This window comes from Anthonomus grandis, chromosome 2 (genome assembly GCF_022605725.1).
Source record: "Anthonomus grandis grandis chromosome 2, icAntGran1.3, whole genome shotgun sequence".
Classification (NCBI taxonomy): domain Eukaryota; kingdom Metazoa; phylum Arthropoda; class Insecta; order Coleoptera; family Curculionidae; genus Anthonomus; species Anthonomus grandis.
Window position 1 is genome coordinate 36006562 of NC_065547.1, and position 20869 is coordinate 36027430.

General features: G+C 31.2%; 1 protein-coding gene across 3 annotated transcripts in view; it reads left to right on the forward strand.

The window, feature by feature from the left end:
- Positions 1-20869, forward strand: part of LOC126747606 (serine/threonine-protein kinase BRSK2) — a 155634-nt gene that overhangs the window by 71916 nt on the left and 62849 nt on the right. For all 3 annotated transcript variants that reach the window (XM_050456362.1, XM_050456345.1, XM_050456354.1), the window contains exon 3: positions 4225-4310. In XM_050456362.1, coding sequence (XP_050312319.1) covers positions 4225-4310 — 86 coding nt within the window. The remainder of the gene's footprint in view (positions 1-4224; positions 4311-20869) is intronic.

Consider the following 20869-nt stretch of genomic DNA (forward strand, 5'->3'; position numbering starts at 1 on the left):
GTGGCTTCGTACCTAAAATTTTCCTCTCCATTTTGATTTCTTTTTGTAGAGATTATAATCCATAGCTTCCATGTTTTTGTAGAAGAAATTACTTTTAAAATCATATCATAGTTTTGACGTTTATATACCTCCTTATATCGATCACTTTTACGTAGCAGTTTTAGTTATTACAATCCCCTCTCAAGGAGGAGCTTCATTACAAATAAACCGGATCGGGGCCAAAATATAAAGAGGAGGCGAGAGTTATTTTACACAGTTCTTTCTTTATCAAGAACAGGGAGAGGGAAAAAATACAATAGTTAGCGAATGAAAGTAAAACTTTTTTGCGACTGTGAGAGCGACAAATAAAAACTATTAATAAATAGTGCGAATCAAAATGTTTAAATTAGAAGAAAAACTTTATTATCTTCAACATGCATATTTTATTTTGGTCACCAGGCAAAGAACCTACCTGAACTTAGCAAAAAATGTAAATAGCAGCTAGCAACATAGTTTAAATATACATAGAGGTATAGACGTATATATACAGATTGTGTTATCGTGAGCTACGTATTACCCAAAATACTGGCCACACCGCTTGGTTTCGGCTTGCAGGCGGCGGAATTTTTCGTTTTTATTTTTTAAACCGGGAGTCAGCAGACCTCACTTTGCTGTGTTGCTGCAACGTTGCATTAATAATTTTTGAGCGTTATTCTCGTGTTTTTTTCACTATGACTGTTTATACCCCTTCCGAAAGAGTTCAACTAATTAAATGGTTTTATGGAGGCAATTCGGCAGTACAATGTAGAGATTTGTTTTCAGTGACATTTGAGAATAGACCGATTCCTTGTGCAAAAACGGTTTTAAGTGTGGTTACAAATTTTGAGACATCTTTTTGTCTTCAAGATTGTAAAAAATGCCACACAAAACGTTAAGAACCACCTGTTGAAGTGGTCCAAGATATAGAACAGCGGGAAGAAATGGTTTACAGTACCCTAGAACTTGATTCGACACGGTCCACTAGAAGTGTTGGAGAGGAACTGGGAATGAGCAATAAAACTGTTGCTCGTATCTAGGAAAAATATGGGTACAAATGTTTCAAGTATTTAAAAACTCAGGAAATATTTCCTGAAGACCAGTGGCTAAGAATGGAATTTTGTGAAACCATGATGGAAAAGGCAAATGAAAACGAATATTTTGTTTTTTGATGAATCTTATTTTCCATTACATGGCAAACACAATCCTTCCATTGTTCGTTATTGGTCTCAGGAAAACGAGCACAGAAGTTTTCAGTTTCGTACTTAGTATCCTCAGAAATTGAATGTTTGGGCAGGTATTTTGGGCGACAATGTTATAGGGCCACTTTTATTGATGGAACTTTAAACGCCCAAAAGTACCTTGAGTTGCTGCAAAACCAAGTTCTTCCTGCCATTCAAATCCTACCTGATGTAGACCTGGGATCGGTTTATTTTCAGCAAGATGGCTAGGGTAAAAGAATTTTTAACAAATACTTTTCCTAACCGTCTTATTAGTGGGACTGGCGATAATAAATGGCCTCCTAGATCTCCAGATTTGTCTCCAAATGACTTTTATCTGTGGGGTTACCTTAAGCAGACTATTTACAAGCATGAATTTAGTAAACCAACAAATTTAGAGGAGGTGCGAAATAAAATTGTCGAAGGTGCCAATTCCATTTTACCTGAAACTCTTTTGGAGGTGCGAAATAGCTTTTACGATAGGTTAAGTTTTTGTTTAGCGAAAGAAGGCGGTTTATTTGAGCCTTTTATTTAAAAAATGATATGTTGTTAAGTTTGTTTATTAGAGTTTTATTTCTGATTTTTTATTATATTTTTATCAGAGTTGATATTTTATTTTTTATTAGAATAACGCTTTAGTTTTCATTATGCAAAACACAGCATATTAAACATTTTAAGATTACAATTCTATGCGGGTTTTACACATTGTCATGTCTGTAAAACCCGCATTAGAATAAATATTTTAAAAATGCCTGGATTTTCGCGTAAAATTTTGTCGCCAAACGACGCAGCTGCCACGAAAGTGTTTCCTAATCCCGTCCTCGGGCCGGCCGGGGCGGTGCTCTGTCGCAGGCACTCGTACACGCGCGACGTTGCAAAATTTCGCCTCTATGCGGTTTCCTATAAGTAACGAACGAAAACACGATCTGTATATAGACGAAGTTGTGTGGTAAACACATTTAGGAGTTTTATACGACTTTTTCATGCAATTCTCAAACTTAATATCATATTAGTTATAACATCTTTACATCAAAAAGTAACTTTCTTACCATTATTAAATTAGGGTTAACTAACAAATATAAAATCAGGGTTAGGTTTGTTGTGAGTGGGATACCTTGTGTCCCTCCACTGCGACCCTAGGTCTATTGTGGCTAAAATTAGGGTTAACTAATCCGACAGATTTTTCAGATACTAAAATGACATACCGCTCGTCTATCCACTTTTGTCTTTTTTCTGGCAAGACCTAGAATCAACTTTAAGTTCAACTTAATTATTTTTTTATTTATATTTATTTAAAGTTTTACCAAATACCTTACAAAGGTAATTAAAATATAAGACTACAAAAATATACCTAATCAACAAGTCTAAGCAATACAGTTAGAAAGTAAAAAATTTAAAATACCTATCATATTATTTAATAAATAGTAAATGAAAATCACAGGGTTTTTTCCTCTATCACCAAGTTTTGAGAAGTTGTACGAGTCTAACATACTTTGATAAGAAACCAGGTAAGGATAAGAGTTGTTTTCTCTCATGTAAACGAATCTGAGAAATTTCTTTTGAATGCGCTCAATTCGCTCACTCTAACATTGCTTCCCAGGTAGCCATATTACTGACGCATAAGTGAGGCTTTACAAGAGCATTGTATAGTTTCACTCTTGTTGTTAATTGTGTAAAGTTTCTGGAGTTGCATATAATGAAGCCCAGTGTTTAATAAGCTCTGCCAACCATAAAGTCATAGTGTGAGTTAAATTTTAAGTTACTTTGCATATAAACACCCAGATCTTTAATTTCCTACTTTTTTAGTAAGTATGTTTTCTAGTATACCAGTAACACATTTGTCAGTATTTAAGCGCATATTATTCTGAGAGAACCAGTCCGCAACAGAGTTTAAATCCTCTTGGAGTTGCAAAGAATCAGTCAAAGTAATGATTTCCTTAAATAGTTTAAAATCATCCGCGAAGAATAAACCAGATGAGTATTTTAAGCAATTCACAAGAGAATTGATAAAAACTATAAATAAAAGGGGACCCAAATTGCTTCCCTGCGGAACCTCCGAAGTTGCAACATATGAATTTGAGTAAGATCTATCAATTTTTACTCTGTGTATTCGATCAGAAAGATAAGAAATAAAACATAAACACGTTTCCTTGGAAAAGCCCAAATCAGCCAATTGTTATAAGGGTCCCGTGATCAACGAGATCAAATGCTTTTGCACAGTCGGTATAGATTGTGTCAAGCTGTCTTTGATTGTTTATGGCTTTAAATACCTGTGTGGTAAATTTGCATAGATTGAAAACTGTCGATTACTGGAAAATCCATGCCGTTTTTCAGTGATAATTTCAAACATTTTGAAGAGAGTTTAATATGCTTATAGGCTTGTAATTTTTTATGTCTCTTTGAGACTTATTTTTGAAAATAGGGATAATAAGTTCTGCCTTAACCTTTTCAGGAAACATTTAGCTAATTTAGATATATCTATGTTTATTTTTGAGGATATTTTTTAAATCTTATCAATGCAGTTTTAATTTAGTTGTTTTTCCTACTTTAAAATTGGATAGTCCGTAAATAAATAAATATTAAATTGATAATACTATATTTTTTATTTCATATACCTTTACTTATGGTTAAAATATAGTTATTATTTAAAGATAGTTTCCCATACTCCTGCAAAGTTTTTCTATTAATTAATTAACTTTTTTTATTCACATCAAATAGACAAAATGCATAAGAGTTCTTTAAAAATTAATTCAAAAAACTCAGTAAACATATTAAAGCTAATTATAATGCTACAAAACCGCAGGACAATATTAATATTCATGCATCAAAAGCAACAAAGCAAAAATACCATGTTTTAAAAAGTACCTTTAAAAAAAGATTCTTTATCCGTCTTTGTTCTTTTGTATAAAGCTCGTTAATTACACAAGAAAAACTCGTTGAAAGTTACATTAGTTTTCTCTTTTTATCTCTTTTTTTATTTTCCTTACAGGTTGAACGTGAGATAGCCATAATGAAGCTTATAGATCACCCGCATGTGTTAGGGCTAACGGACGTCTACGAAAATAAAAAATATCTGTGAGTATTAATTGTCTCTAATATTAATTATAGTTGAAAGGTAAAATTGCAATGTATATATTTTTGAGAAGATCCTTTAAATGTTAAAGTAGTTAAATGAACGCTGAAGATACCAATTTAGATAAACATATTGAATACCTAATATTGATAAAATCCGATATACCTATAATTAGTTCTATGGATTACTATCACATTTTGTTTATATTTTAAAATAATACCTATTCTAAGAGAATCCATCATCATCTCATTCCTTTTACTGATTCTTTTAAACGGAATTAAGCATACTTCTTTGCTGTTAGCCAATTTGATTCTCGAAACGAAAAAATATCTATTAGCTTAACAATAAACTACCTGACAAATATTATTTTGAATAGTTTTAAAAATACTCTGGAATCATCTCTCTCAACATCTATTTTGTTGAAAGAACTAGGAACTCATAATTTTCGTAGTAATGCAGTCTTATTTATTGAAAATTATCATTCAAATTAGATTTCAACACAGAATAAACGATGAGATCGTTTATTCTGTGATTTCAATGCATCGTATCCTGAATGCAATTAAAGTGTGGAGTACCGCAATGTTCTATAATGATACCCACACTTTTCATATATATATAAAGTGTATATACATATAGTCAGCCCATAGTACCACAGCAACTATGCATCTGAAATACAAAAAAATGGATATTAAACATTGTGTTATGCTTTGTTGTATATTTTTTGACACTTTTTTAAAGCAAAGTAAAACCACGTTATTACAAAACAGCCTATTAAGACTGTTTTTAGAACTATCAGTATAAGTATAATATTATAGTTATAGTATATTCACTTGCAATACTTCATAGTGGTACTGATCTGCTGCGCAGAAATTTCGGTTCTTTCACTGGTGGTTGACTGACTGTTACCATCACTTATCAAGATTTAGAATGAAAAACGTTGAATTTGAAATATTAAAAATTAAAATAGCAACTTAAAAAAGATAAAAAATAAAAACGTGTAATGAGCCGGTGCCGGTGAAGATAATGAAAAATGTATTGTAAGCGAAATTAATAAAATTGACGTTATAACATATTTTTTGTGGGTGAAATCATTTAGTCGTATTATAAACATTAATAAGATATTTAACGGTAAATTGATGTTTTCTACCACAATAAAAAATTTAAAATTATCTTTTCACCTACCATACTTCAGGCACTTAATTTACACCTTTTCCATGGGTTATACGGTTCCGCTTTAAGAAATAGGTAGCATTACTACTATCAACTTAGAGTCTAATGAAACTTAAGTTAAAAATGAAAGACTTATCAAATGAAGTAAAGAGTGAAGAATATTATATTGTACGTACATTCTGTATAAAAAAATATAATATATGAGCCGCTCAGGAGCAGAGTGGCCCAAGTGCAAAAAAGGAGTTTTGAGATAATTGACATTAAATTTTTTTATAAAAAGTCAAACGGAAATTTGTATCGTAAAAGAATTACTTATTATAAGTTTACAACTTTCATAATAATAATATGGCACATAACATTATATTGGAACAAAATAATTTCAAAAAACATTGTTTGTCTGTAAAAAAACCAGTTGGGCCACTCTGCCCTTTAAAATTATTAAAAAAAAAAACAAATTATAGCACTTAAGCCTCAAGGTCTTGTTCTTGTGTCGCAATATCTTCATCAACAGCATTCTCACTGGTTGTCAAATTATTATAAAATACATGGGCGATTGGGAGTATATAGCACAGAAGTCCTTGAAGGTCTTTATACTTCAATTTTTCGATAGGTCGGCCTCTGGGATACAAAACATCTAACTGGAAGGCATCCTGTCTCATCTGTTGAAGCTCTGTGCGTTTTTTAGTGACATTCACATTGTAGAAAAGAGCGGCATCATTATTAGAATATTTGAAATAAATATTAAAAGGTTCCTCGGATTTAAACTTTAGCCACTGAATTTTTAGCCATTCGACTTTTATATTTTCTTCTCCTTATACTATCTCCTTTTTTTTCGATTGGTTAAAAGTTTTTCCAAATTCACTGTACTTCTAAAGTCACCACTTGTCATCTTTACTACTTTAAATTTATTGGTCTTTTTGGCACTTAAAATTACTTTAATTCAATCATCTAGCAAAAAAATGTCTTGGAAGTAGCGTTTTTGCTTTTCAATCAGGCCAAAATCTTGGTCACATGGCAAGTAGGAATGGCCGGACACAAGAAATTTGTGATCGATAACTTTTGGACTGAAGTTATCAGAATAAGTCATGTACGCACAAATTGCAGCCATTTTTATGTTTCTATTCTGGCCTCCGCACTGGTCGCTGTACATAATTAAATTGGGAGTTTGTACATAATTTTTGACATAATGCATGATACATGAGCCTATTTCTTGAGGTTCACGTGATGCTCATGCCAGAGGTACATGTGTGCCTGGTTTGTAGTTAGGTTATGGATACCTAAACAATATGTCCATAACTGCCTCTTGTAGTAGGCTACCCCTGTAGAAATATTAGGCGTAGGTAATGTCTTCATAAGATCAAATGCAATGGTCATTGTGGAATTTGGATCTTGTTTTGGATCTTCTCGCATTCCATTTCGAGCTGCTTCTGCCTTGCGTAAATGAAGTTCTTTTTCCATTTCCACTTTTCTTTTATCTTCGCCAGTTAAACTATTTATTTTTACCTTCATAGAATCACATTTTTTGCACGTGTCAGTTGCAGGATACCGGAAATGAAGATTCAACTTTTCGTTAAAAATTTTTGAAAACACAAATTTTGACACTTTCTGTTCACACTCATCACTTTGTAAATACAAGTTGTATAATTTGCTTATGTTTAAATCTGGTGAAAGATATTCCCGGTTTGGATTTTAAACCCTGCTGTAGTGCGATTTATACTTGGCAAATTTGTTGACAAAATGTTTAACATTATCAATATCCACCTGATTAGTTTTGTTTTAGGGGGGGATGCTTACCTTTTCTATCTATAGGCGGTGTAGTATGCTCGCCACCCCTCGTTTTATTAATTAGAGCTCTGGTCAAGCGACCATCCGAAACCCTCAAAGCATTTTTAAAAAAAAGTTTACAGACAATAACTTTATCTCCAGTTTCTTTGGGCAGTTTATAAATATGTGTCTTACTACGTTTGTTTAGATCTTGAGAATGCGTGAAACGACCCTTATTAGATACTGTTACTGGGCCATTGATATAAGATGTCTGTAAATTAAAGTTTGATAAACTGTAAAAATTCTCGAAGATGCGTTTTCTCTCTTGGATACTTAGTAACAAGTGGCATTGTCTGGAACAATTGCATTCTCCGTTAAAAAAAGTTTTTTCTGCAACTTCGTTTCCCTTGTAGTTGAGGTAAGATTTTCCGGAGTTTCTTGGAACTTTCCTTTTTTGCCTTTTCCAACCTTCATGTTTTGTCTTTCTTTTTCTACCTTTTTTTTCCTCCACGATGTTGGCATTAGGTACAATGTTCTGAATCGACTCTCCAGAATCACTTTCGGACTCGTCATCTATGGCGGGTGAAAATCCGAACCAAAGTCTATATCAAATTCACTGGGTTCGGCTATGCTAGAAATATCTGACATTCTCCCCTGTTACGATAAGGCGAAGCCAAGTCACTCCCTGTAATTTGTTTTTATTTTTAGATTATGTTTTTTTAAAATATTATTCTTAGCTTATTATATGCATGCCATGCGTAAACTTAATATTTCTAACTTACCTGTGCTAGCACATCAACAGATTTGCAAAAATTGTTATAATAAAATATTTATTTCCCGTTTACACTCGACAAAATAGAAAAAACACTGACAACGAAAACGACAACTTTTGAAAAGTCAAACTGGCCCAACTGCTAGGCCAACTGTCACTTAGGCCACTTTTCTGCTACATGTTATGTAAATCTGTGCCGGCCCAAGTCTAGTAAGAGCGCCATTTCTGAGTAGCGATTTCTGAGTAGAGAGAAATTTTACATTTAGAAACTCCCCTGTTCCGATAAAAAATGATAAACCTTATAACTTTTAAGGTCTTCATCCGTTAATTATATATTATTTAATTTAATGTGATACGTATTTGAGATTTTTTTTTGGATTTGTTGCTACGTTTATAACTTAGCAAACCACAGGGGAGGTGTTTGACTTCACCATCACTCAGACAATGATGTCAACGGGATTTTCTAATTTTTCATGCAATATATAATATATAATATATTTCTTAATCCACTAAATATTTTTTAATGTGTTGTATTTTGTAACAGCCAAAAAATGAATTGAAAAATATTCCTTACAAAAAAGGTAATGAAAAAAAGCCTTCGAATACCTCGTTTATTTACAATGCAGGTATCCGTTGTGCCCACTTTGTGTTGTCTTTGTACTTTCTAGAATTTATTATTTTAGCATGTATGTGAAGCTAGCGTCTCGTCGATATCCAGCGACCAAATCGAGAACGCAGCATACGTTGTTTGTCAGCAAACTATTCATAGTGCGTGTCCGCTGTTATTTAATTGATCTAATGCCCAATGCCCACTAAACTGATTTATGGTTATAAACTAAGGTGTTTTTGTGAAAATGTATGAAAAAGTCAAATGTTAAAGAAATGAGAAAGGCTCTAACTCTCAAAGGAAGTTTGATCCAATTCTTTTGGAAGTGGTAGCCGTTTATATTTTTTAACATCTAATTCAATAATTTTTGACCAAAAAACTTTCGTTTGTACAGGTTTGCAACTATCTCAAATCTGTTAAATCTTTCACAAAAAATCCTTAGTCTGTAGAAGTTTGTTACCACCATAAATTCTATTTAGTTTCGCATTGTTAATATGCGAATAAAAATTATTAAAATTCCTTGAGAAATCCAGGCAATATGTCGATTAAATAACAGCGGATGCGGACTAAAAATCGGCTTCTGCCAGCCGACATATGCTGCGTTCATATTAGTTCTGTATATCGATATTTTGTATTTTTATATTCTTTCGTACAGTCTTGGTATTGAAAGGACGTTTTAAGTGGTTTGAGTGCGTTTTTTAATTAATATTAAAACTAAAAAAAGGTCGATTTGACATCATTGTCTAAGAGATGGTGAACTTAAACAACCTCGCTTATGGTTTGCAGCTAGGCTAGCAGGTGTTCTAAGTTTACATTGCAAGCATCCAATGTTGCCACGTGTTTTTTTCTAGATATTTTTGCATGCGTGTGAAGTTAACTTCCAATCGATTTGTAGCGACCAAATCTAGAATGCAGCCTATGCCGTTTGCCAGCAACCAAGGGCTGCTATTTAATTGTCCATAATAGATATAATGTCTTGTTGTAAGATATAATGATTTGTTCAAGGCGATCTTTTCAGTAATCGATCTAGTTTTTTCAAAATCGAAGATCGATTGTCTAAATGATGGTACAAGTTTATTTGTTAAAATAAATGGAAGGAAGCGCGATTTTACAGTGGATAATTTAGTTTTAATTTTACTACCTAGATATCGATCGCACTTCATTTAAAATTAGAAGCGCCATCTATCATTGAACATTGAGTAGTAAAATGGGGAGTTTCAGGTTTCAGACCGTTATATTTTGTAAAGTGTAAATAAAGGCATAGATTAATACTACTGAAATAAAGGTGAACTAGTGGTATATTTATATTAATTTTATTTATTTAGTATTTGAATCGTCTAATTTCAAAAGCGGCCATCTCCAAAATTTTCATTTTTAATTTTTAAGTATCACGTTACATTCTAAAACATAAACCGTATTATATTATGAAATCATTTCCTAACAAAAACGGCCACATGCAAGCTAAATTGTCGTGTGTTCTTTGTTGTTAATTTCAAAATCGGCCATCTCCAATGCCGCATTGCGTTCAAAACCGGCCATCTCCGGCTGACCAATAGGAAGCCTCAGATTTTGTCTTTTCGCGATTTTTATTTACGAGTCGATTCCACGTGTTTCATTTAGTATTAGATTTGTTTTGTTTACGATCGGTCCTTTTGAAAACAATTAGGTTTTTATATTTAAAAGTTAGTTTTTAAGTGTGTTTTTATTGTGTATACAAAGCATTAGAATGAACGATAGTATCGGAAGCATAATTTCCCCCATTTCTCCGAAGCTGGCGAGGAAGAAAACGACGAAATATCGCTAAATGAAAAAATAATAAACTAAAAACGTTAAGGTAATCCCATTTAAAATGTTTTTTAATTAACAAAGTACCTGATAAGTTTGTTTTTATTTTAGATATTCGAGTGATCATTTCCCTGCATATCCGAAGTGTTACCATAATACTAATGCCTATCAATGTAGATATTTAAAAATGCAAGATATTTTAAAGTTCCATTCAAATTTCTATTTCTCCAAGGATAAAATTGTTAAGAATAATTTCATAATAAATTATACAAGCGTACAGAAACCAGAACGACATCGTCCAACACAATCTAATCGTCCAGAAAAGTCGTACACATTTAAATACTTTGTAAGAAGGCAATCTGATGGCAAAAAAGTTCCAGTTTGTAGGACAGCTTTCCTTAACATTTTAGTTATTAAAAAACATCGTGTTCAAGGGGTTATAACACGTTCTTTTAAATCCGGCGGTAGCGTAGCAAAAGAAACAAGAGGAGGAGATCGAAAAAGTTCAAAAAATATACCGAAAAAGTTGTCAGCTATGAAATTTATTGTTTCCTATACAGCCCAGGAACCCCATTACTGTCGCTCGAAAACTTTTGTCAATTTATACTTACCGTCCGAGCTAAGCATAAAATCTATGTGGAAAATGTACAATAAAGTTGTTGAATCAAATCTTAAAGTGAAAGAATCTTTTTTCCGCAACATTTTTAACAAAAAATATAACTTGGGATTTGGCAGTCCCAGAGTAGATGTGTGCTCCAAATGCTTGGAACTTGCGAAAAAATCAAAACAGAAAAGGAACCAACTAAAAAACAAAATTTAATAACACAGAAAAGAATTCATAAATTAAAGGCCAAGGCATTTTTTTAAATGTTGCAGCAGGAAAGAGATGGATTGCTGACCATGTCTTTTGACTGCCAGAAGAATATGAGCTTACCAAAGGTACCAGATCAACGAGCTAATTTCAGTCGTCAATGGAATTTCTATAACTTCACTATTGTAGAAGGCAACTCACATGCTGCATAAACTGCAAGCAATGTTCATATTTATTATTGGAATGAAATAGAAAGGCCAAAAAGCTTAAATGAAATTGCAAGTGCCGTTTTCCACATATTATGCCACTCAGACTTACAAGATATTGACACTGTCCCATTATTTGCTGATGGTGGACAAAACAAAAATACAACTTTGATGGGAATGTTGTCAAAATGGCTTGTAACATCAGCTCCACAAAACGTTAAAACTGTTGAAGTTATCTTTCTCATTGTAGGTCATTCGTATATACCACCAGATAGGGTATTTGCGCAAATCGAAAAAAAAATATCGAAATTATCATTAAAATTCAAAAAACTCATTAATTTACATAAGTAAAAAAATTTACAATCATGTTCCTCTGTGTGTTAGACATATATCGGATGTTAAGAAATTTAAAAGAGAATTAAAGTCGCTATTATTGGCTAAGGCATATTATAACCTGGATGACTTTTATAATGATAGGTTTTAACCTTGGACATGTTGGAAAGTTTTCTTTTTTTTCCTTTTTTCTTCTCTAGTTTTGTCAACAAGTTTACCTTTATTTAGTAATTGATAGTTTTATTTAGTTATCTTTAATTTAAGTATGTTCAAAAAGTTTTGTCATCTTGTGTTTAATTTTGTTCATTGTTTTGTCAATTTTTGAAATTGTATTTGTGTTTTGTTTTTTTAGCTTGTAGGATGCTTGTACACAAGATTATTCTTACGTAATATAGCACATTTTCTTTCTTTCTTTCTTTCATAAAACCAGAAGAATACATAAATATTCTAAATTCTAATTCTATATATTCTAAATTCTAAAAGGGCATGGCTTTGTTTGGCAAATGAAAGATATTGAAATCAATGAATGAAAAGTGGTACATTAGAAACTATGAAACCACCTGGACAGTGGCACTTCAAATTCAACCCTTCTAAAAGGTTTTTATTGAAGAAGACCTTAAAAGGTAATGTAACTATTCGTGGAGAGGAGTCTTACCGTTCGGATTTAGGAGGTGATAAGTTGGTGGTAAAAAAGGAAAAGACACTTAATAATCTAGTCCTTGGTCTTCTAACAACTGGCATGGCTCCAAATGCCAAAAAGATCAAGGATTTTAGCGTTAATTTCTCCAAGCTCACTACGGGGAAAACTGGCAAGAGTTGGAAAATTTAAACTTTTACACTACTGTTGAACAATCCATAGGTCAACCTCCTGAAGATGACCTGGTGTGTGAAGAAATTGAAGAAAGAGAAAATATTGTATAAATTTAAATCTCGAGTAGAACATTTAAGATTTAAGAAATGACTAAACAGATATTGATACACTGTTTTGTTTTTTGTTTCATTTCGTTTTTTTAATTTTTATAAGTATTACTTTGTAGAATTTTGTTTTTGTTTTGTTAAGATTTTTTTAATAAAGTCGGAAAAAATACATCACAAAGGTGGAACATTTTATTTTTTATAAATGTTGATGAAAGTATGTATGGCTCATTAATATAATAAATTTGGGCCAAAAGCAGTTAATCAATAGGTAATTTCAAAACCAGCCATATCCATATAGATAAGTTTTAAAACCGGCCATCTACTAACTATTTTAATCATATAGATATAAGTAACTAAAACTCGTTGTTTATTTTATTAAGAGTATGTTATTTTAGTACATTTATAGATATAAAAGACAAATAATACAATATTTTACAAGGTATTTTTTTATAGCAGTTTTTTGCATTTTTCTTAAAATTAGCTTCAGTGGAGATGGCCGCTTTTGAAATTAGACGATTCATTTGTCAGTTTCTTATCTTAAGCATAAGTATGTGTATGTACTGAACATAATATCTTAACCTATCTACCCTTTTACACCCAAGGTTTAAGAAAGTTCACTTTGGTAATCCAAATGCTTGTGCAAGAGCAATGAAGTTTAGTAAACATGTTATTAAAATATATCACCCAACATACTACTTCTAAACAAGATGTGGATTCTCAAACGCACATCTATAGCAACTTTTGTTTTTGCATTCCTTATAATATTAAGTAAATAAAAATAAACGATTTCTACGTCAACTACTTTAAACCCACACGAAGGTCTAAAAGTGGAAAAAAAGCAAAAACATCAATTCTAAACTTACAGCTCAGAACTCCGAGGCTAGGTATTATGAATTTAGCCCCAGTAGCGGATTTTCGCTTTTCCATTTTACACTGGACAAGGCAATTATAATATTTCCGTCCGACCGACGCGACGCTTTAAACGAGAGATAAAAAGTTTTCGGCAAATTAAAACATTTACTAGGGTTTACATTATCTCGACTTGCTTCGTTATTTTTTAAAAATAATTTTACTTCATCAAATTATCAAAAACTTTAAAATTGTATTGCAAAATTGCTTTAAAAAACTTAAATTCTAATTAAATGGTTAATAGGTGGAGTTCTTTCTATATTTATCCAATACACGGAATTGTTTTGTAATATTTATATAACCTGCAAGTACATATATTCTTTTAGTATACTCTCATAATTGCAATTTATTTATTAGTTTCTAATAAAATTAAATAAAATTAGTTTTGTTTTGTGTAGATATCAGTAATGCAATCTTTTTGCTATTATATGCTGTTAGAACTTTTTGTCAATTTGATTACTTAATAATATTATATTGAATTATTGGAATTTTAAGTGTGCTGATAATCCAGGGCACAAAAAGTGCTGTACCAACTTCAATTCCAAATCAAGAAACCTATATATTTTTAGATTTTTAGACTCCTTGGGTAAAATAACCATCTGAGATTTCAATTTTGCAGGTTGTCTTGGAACTGATTGTCATACAAGGCATAAATAAAACTGCATAAAATAACAAAATGTAAGGCTTACAGATATTTACACTTTCAATATTAGGAAAAATTGAAACCGAATTAAACTTTTTTATCTGTTGAATGGATATGCATTTAACTAAAAAAATTATTTATGATATTGCTTGAACTAATTAGTCGTTAATTTTTTATACACCATTACTAAGTTTGAATAAAAAAATTAAAAAAGTTCTTGTTATTGAAGTAAAGGAAATTAAAAAAAAGGAAAAAAGGCATGGAAGACGATTTTTAAAGTTGTGGTGGAGATTATCCATCAAGGATTGATTATAGAAGCGTTTTTAGTGAGTTTTTTTCATATGCTGGGGAATAAAACCGCTATTAGAAAATGAAGTGCAGTCTCGCGATTGTAATATGGAGATTTTTTATCATAAGAGGAGTAATATAAATGAGTTTAAATCAAATATTGATATCTTAGCTAGCTGGAAGCTTAGATCTCATCAGATCTTTTCTAGTGACCCTACCACGGTGAACAAACTGCAAATAAAAGTTAGGGAAACTGTGGCATACTTAAATGAAACCAATGTAATATAGCTATAAAGTATTTAAGACGGAGAAATTTGTTGTGTGTTTGTGAAATTTATTTTTTGAAAGTTATTTTATATCGGCAAAATAATCTATTAATTGTTGGTTTAATCTGCCTATTGTTTGTAAAATATAAGGTAAATATTGAACATATATACATCAGTGGATAGATCTTTTAAACATCTCTAATAAAAACCTATTATATACAGGATCCATATAAAAAATTGAATATTGCGAATTCAAAATGTACAAAAATGTGCAATGATGATATACATCCTATATACGTTTATAATTATTGTAGGTCGTTATGAGAGTATAGTCGTTTTAGGTTACGTCACAAATATAATAACCAGTAATATCAATAACTAATATCACAGAGAAGACACTGTTTGCTAAAGCCATATATTTACTTAAAAAAAATTAACCCTAATCTGTGACTTATTAAGACTGATAATAGAGTGAATTTAGATCAATGCTGACATTGACTTTGCTTAAAAGCAATCTAAAAATGTTTAAATATACAGGGAGATATTTAAAATTTGGACATAAGTTCCTCTATTCATAAAAATTCAATAATTAAAAGACAACTTGTAGATTCAGAAAAGGTATATGCCTCTAATAAGATGCCCACCTTGTACACGTAAACCTTTCGGTTCATTAAGTAGTCTTTACATGTACACCACACACTGCACACATGTACCTTAAGATTAGCGCATCTGTCAGAACCATGGTATGGTATGGATAGAGGCCAACAGGAGGCAAGTTCAAATCAAAATATTAAAACAAGTTTTAAATCGAACATAATTAGAACGAAATATTAGTATATAAATAATAATTTCTAGTAACCTTAGGTGATCGTGTTTAGTATGTACCTACCTATCAAATAAATCAGTTAACATTTTTTGTGCATCAACTGTTTCAATTGATAATTTTTAATCGAGTTAATTCACAACTTAATGAACGATAAAATCATTGGTGGCAGGGGTGTAAAACATTATTTGGATCTCAGTCAACAGGATATTGGTGAAAAATAAATAATAGTAAACTGAAATAAATCAGACTAAATGTGCGAAAACGCCAAAGCTGATGGATTTAAAAGTTGCTCAGCTAAAAAAAGAGCTGAAGAAAAGGGACGACAGAAATACAAGTCAGACTTGCAGAAGCAGCTTCGTAACGTATTACTTGAGAAAGGCGATAACCCGAACAACTTTGTTTAAGCAACTGGTGCATGCTGCAAGGATGCAAGAAAATTTCGTCAATATGGAACTGAGATTGCATGAAAATACTTCTATTCTGTAAAGATGACAGAAATTTGGTAAAACTAAAAGAAAAATGTGCCATACTAAACTTGGCAGAGTTTTAAGATTAGATTTAAAAGTTGCTCGGCTAAAAAGGGAGCTGAAGGAAAGGGACAACAGAAATACAAGTCTGACTTGCAGAAGCAGCTTCGTAACGCATTACTTGAGAAAGGCGATCACCCGAACAACTTTGTTTATGATGGTGCAAGCAATCATTCAGTTTAATATTGCAAAGTCTGACAGCTAAATTGCAAGAAAATACTGCATCGATGCAAGAAAATTTCGTCTATATGGAACTGAGATTGCACGAAAATATTTCCGTTCTGTAAAGATGACAGAAATTTGGTAAAACTAAAAGAAAAATGTGCCACACTAAACCTGGCGGAATTCTCTCGGCTAGGTTGGAAGAAAAAATTTTGTAATACAAAAACAATTTAAAAAAGGAATTAAAAAAAGACATTACTGAAAAGGCAGCAGAATCTCTCATTATTTATGGAGGACAGATTCCAGCAAACTCAAAACAAAATCGGACGTCAACACTTTCGATCACTTACTAGACCTTCAACAGTGGCTCACAAGAACGAAGTTTGTGTCAATATTGAATCTGTTATGCTAATGCATCTTAAAGAGCCTCAATTTGATGGTACAACATTATGGAATATTTATAAGCATCAGTTTGAATAGTTATTGTCAGTCAGACCTAAAACGTGTCTACCACACGTAGTTGGAAAAGCAGTGCAAAAAATCAGGGAAGTTCTTACAAGAATTTGAAGCCGTTTATTCCACGTTTGGTTAGACTGTTATATCCAGATGTCCAGAAACAATCATGGAATATTTACCAGTTCAAGCATTTCTGCGGTTTTGCGATGGTAAAAATGAGGCAGTACTTACTAGTAGCACATCCACCTAAGCTAGTGGACTTGATTGACAGTATCACAGCTTTTGACATTCGCAGGTATAAGTTATTAAATTCTATCAAGCATACGTTAAGAATAAAGCAAGACTTTGGGTTATATTACATCTATTGACTTAAAATTCGCACAGTGTCTAGCATAATAATTATATTCATTTGATAAAGCTTTCGATCTGGTGTTTCAATTTAAAAATAAACAGATCTTATGGTTAATTTTATTGTTTTACGTAAATCATACCTAGGATATGTCATAAAACGTTTGTGTTAACGATTTGTTAGTTGCTGTATGCTGCATTTTCAAGTCAAACAACCGTGTGCCGTGGCAAATTATATAACAAAATTGAGCAGAAATATAGATGGGAAAGAGCGATAGCATTGTGAAGCAACTACGGAATTAGTCATATATTTGTCCCGCAAGTTCTAAAGTCCCATTCCCACAAGACTAAGTTGGATTAAGATAAAATGATTATGACTTTTAAGGGTACTCAGAATCATGGGTAACTGAATAATAAACAATGATAATTTTCATTTTAATTACAGGCTCCTTGTAGTTTTGAGACGAGTTTTAATTTTTTTTGTAATTATTTTTTTTATAACAATTGTCTAAATCTTAAATTAGATTTTCAATCAAGTGATTCTAAAAGATTCAGTTAAAAAAAAATAAAAAGCAATGGGACATTAAAAAGCCTATTTAGGTAAAAAGTTGTCTCTGTATGAAACAAATTTGATGTTTTTCCAGTTTTTCTCTAATAAAACTAATAAAAATTACATGGTACTCTGTATTTATCAGTAAAAGCAGTCTACTCGCCCCTATCCACTATATAAATAAATTAATATGTTCATTATTAATATTAATACGTTATCGTGATGTTAGCGTCAAATACAATAACAATACCCTTCAATTCTTCAACCTTTTGAAATACATTAATAACGTCAATATTTTGTTTCAATAAATTTTCGTGTAAAAGGGAGTTTATAAATTTTAATATTTCATTTTTACTAAAATATTTTTATACTATTTTGCTGGTCAGCTTTATAAAAAAGTGATTCATATAAAAACAGATTTTTGCCGTTTCTTTAATTAAATCACATTAAACTTTATTTAAATTCTTTTTTTAGACAGAATTTTGTTTTAATTATAGCTACCTCAAAGAGATAAGTATTCCTTAATATACAGTATTAAAATAACAATATATAATAACAACAATATATAGTAAAAATAATATCGTAACAATAAAATAATATATACAACTTCAACCACCGTAGCTGGGGTTGAAGTTATATTAATGGAGTTTATGCGTATATAAAGATTTTTTAAAAAACCCTGCTTGGCTGCTTTCGATATATCTCAGTGTATAAGATAGGTTCAAGTATATAAGAACCAAACTGTAATTTCTCAAATAAGTGGTTCCAAAATCAATGAGCTCATTATATACATTATTAAAATAATTTTGGTTGGTGACCTCCAACTTTATTAAATTTATTTTAAATTTTATTTTACCGTTTAAACATAAGATAAAATTAACATTAAATATAAGATAATAATATAGCTTATTGCCCAATGAATGTATACATTTCTTAAGAACTTATCCTATTTTTATCTAAATTTTCAACTAGTTCAGTAGTAGACTGTTGTACTCTTGATTAACCTATAATATATAAAATCGATCCAAAAATACATTCCGAAAATCCAAAAGGTTTTAAAAAATCGTAACTTAATCAATATTTGATAGATTTGTCACAAAATACCTAAATTCGAAATGCCTAAATTCCAACGAATGCATCAGAATTTAAGTGTGAACTTTTATATCAAGAGCACATATATTAGACTGAAACACAACTTAAATTTAATGACTTTGATGTTTAATGGTTTACCCTTCAGATATTTAATAATTTTCCCAATACTCGTTCATATTTTTAATTGATGCATAAAACAAAGCCCTGTTCCGACTCAATGGAAAAGGGCCGATGTTTTACAATTACCTAAAATGAGTACTCCTGTTACTGCTAGTGCTTTCTAACTTATTTAAAAATCTTATTTACAGGCAAATAATTATGCTACTGAAATACGAAACCAAAAGAATTCTTTTATATGTTATATTTACCAGCTCAAACGTAGTGATAATGACAGTCAAAAACCCCCTCGATGTTAAATGGTTAAACTTTTCACATTGATAAAAGTTTCATTTTGCTTGTTTTCTACATAAACTGTGTATTGTTTTTTCTCAATTTTCTTAATATATTTTTCTGCCCTTGTTTATTTAAAATGTAATTATAGTGTTTCACTTTTATTGTTGAATTATCTCGTAACTTATTTTAAAGGCTTATATTCCAAATATATTGAAACTAGTTGAAATATCTAGACTTTACTTATATGTTCGGTTAAGTTAAACGGATCCCTTTCCTTTGCGAATCTAAAAGTAAAGGCAATTTTATTTATTTGTTATATCTCTAAACTGGTTAAAATTCTACATGGTATTAATACAGTTAAATGTAGAGGAAACATATATCCATTAGGGAACGAGAGGAGAGCATAATTAAAGAAATATTTGTCTTCGTCTAAACGTACGGCGTATCAGCAGAAGCACGTTTAAAGAAATTAAAGCCCAAGGCTTTGAAATTAACGTTCCAATATATTACAGTTAATCCAAATATGCTAATAGTCAATATCTTAACTCCCCCAACCCTTAATCCAGCTGTAATAACTGTTAGCTTAAGTTACAGGCGACAGCATTGAAAGCTTTTCATCAACCCCTCCCTTATTTCTTATCTTAGCTTTGCGGTTAGTATACTGTAGGGAAAGCAAACAAAGACTTAAATATTATAGTGATACAGCATCTTTTACATGAGTAACTACTTGTCTAATATGCGTAAGCGCTGCGTAACGAAAGAGGTTGTATAGAGTTTCGAAAAGAATGATTCATTCTTATGTCTTCTTGATTAATCAAATATTTCTTCGAGAATTACATATAATAATGTACAAGTAATAATTTTCAACAGACGATTGTCAAAACAAATAATATATATAGCCCTTCCAACCTATTTATGTATGAACAGCGAAAAGAACTTTGGCATAAGTAATCTAGATTAAATATTAAAATCCAGTCAAGTGAAAGGTGCAAAGTGGGAGTGACAAGGGTTTAAAAGGGACGTTCTCGAAGCATTCAAAAAAGGATAGAAAAAATTGGTATAACAAAATTTACATTTATTTATCTACTTTTTAAATGTTCATATATTTTCAGTTATATATGAACCTATTTTAAAAAATGTATTTAAAAAGCAATAACAATGACAAAAGTAAGAAAAACGAGTAGTTTATTATTGGGCGGTGTCGCTATGACTATCTGTATGTAATAGAGTGCTTTGGCTAAATACCTACTTTTAGAAGTTTTTGTTTAATACATTTATCTATACATATTAAAATATAGTCAAAAGTATTTTCCGAGATAATTGTATCACAAATACGATTAAATAGGTGCGTTATTAATCATTCTACATGTTTGCCAGATTTGCATTTTTATTGCTCTTTCGATATTTTAATATTGTTGCTGTTGTCATTGTTATTTGTTATTCACCTGTTATATCATTAATATTTGTTATTTCTTTGCATCGTGTTTTACTTCAATCGTAAATGCTACGTACGAGTTTAATATTGGATTGTTGAAGTAATAAGCAACACAATGCTAAATATGTACCTATAGGATCAATAATTGTAATATAAGCGACAGAGATTATATCACCTCACTATTTATTTTGACCTATAAATATTTGTGCTCACTTTTGATAAATACCTACTTAAGTATTTTTAATATTATTACATTACTCTTTTAATTTTTAATACAGTTAAAAAAAATTGGTAGAATTT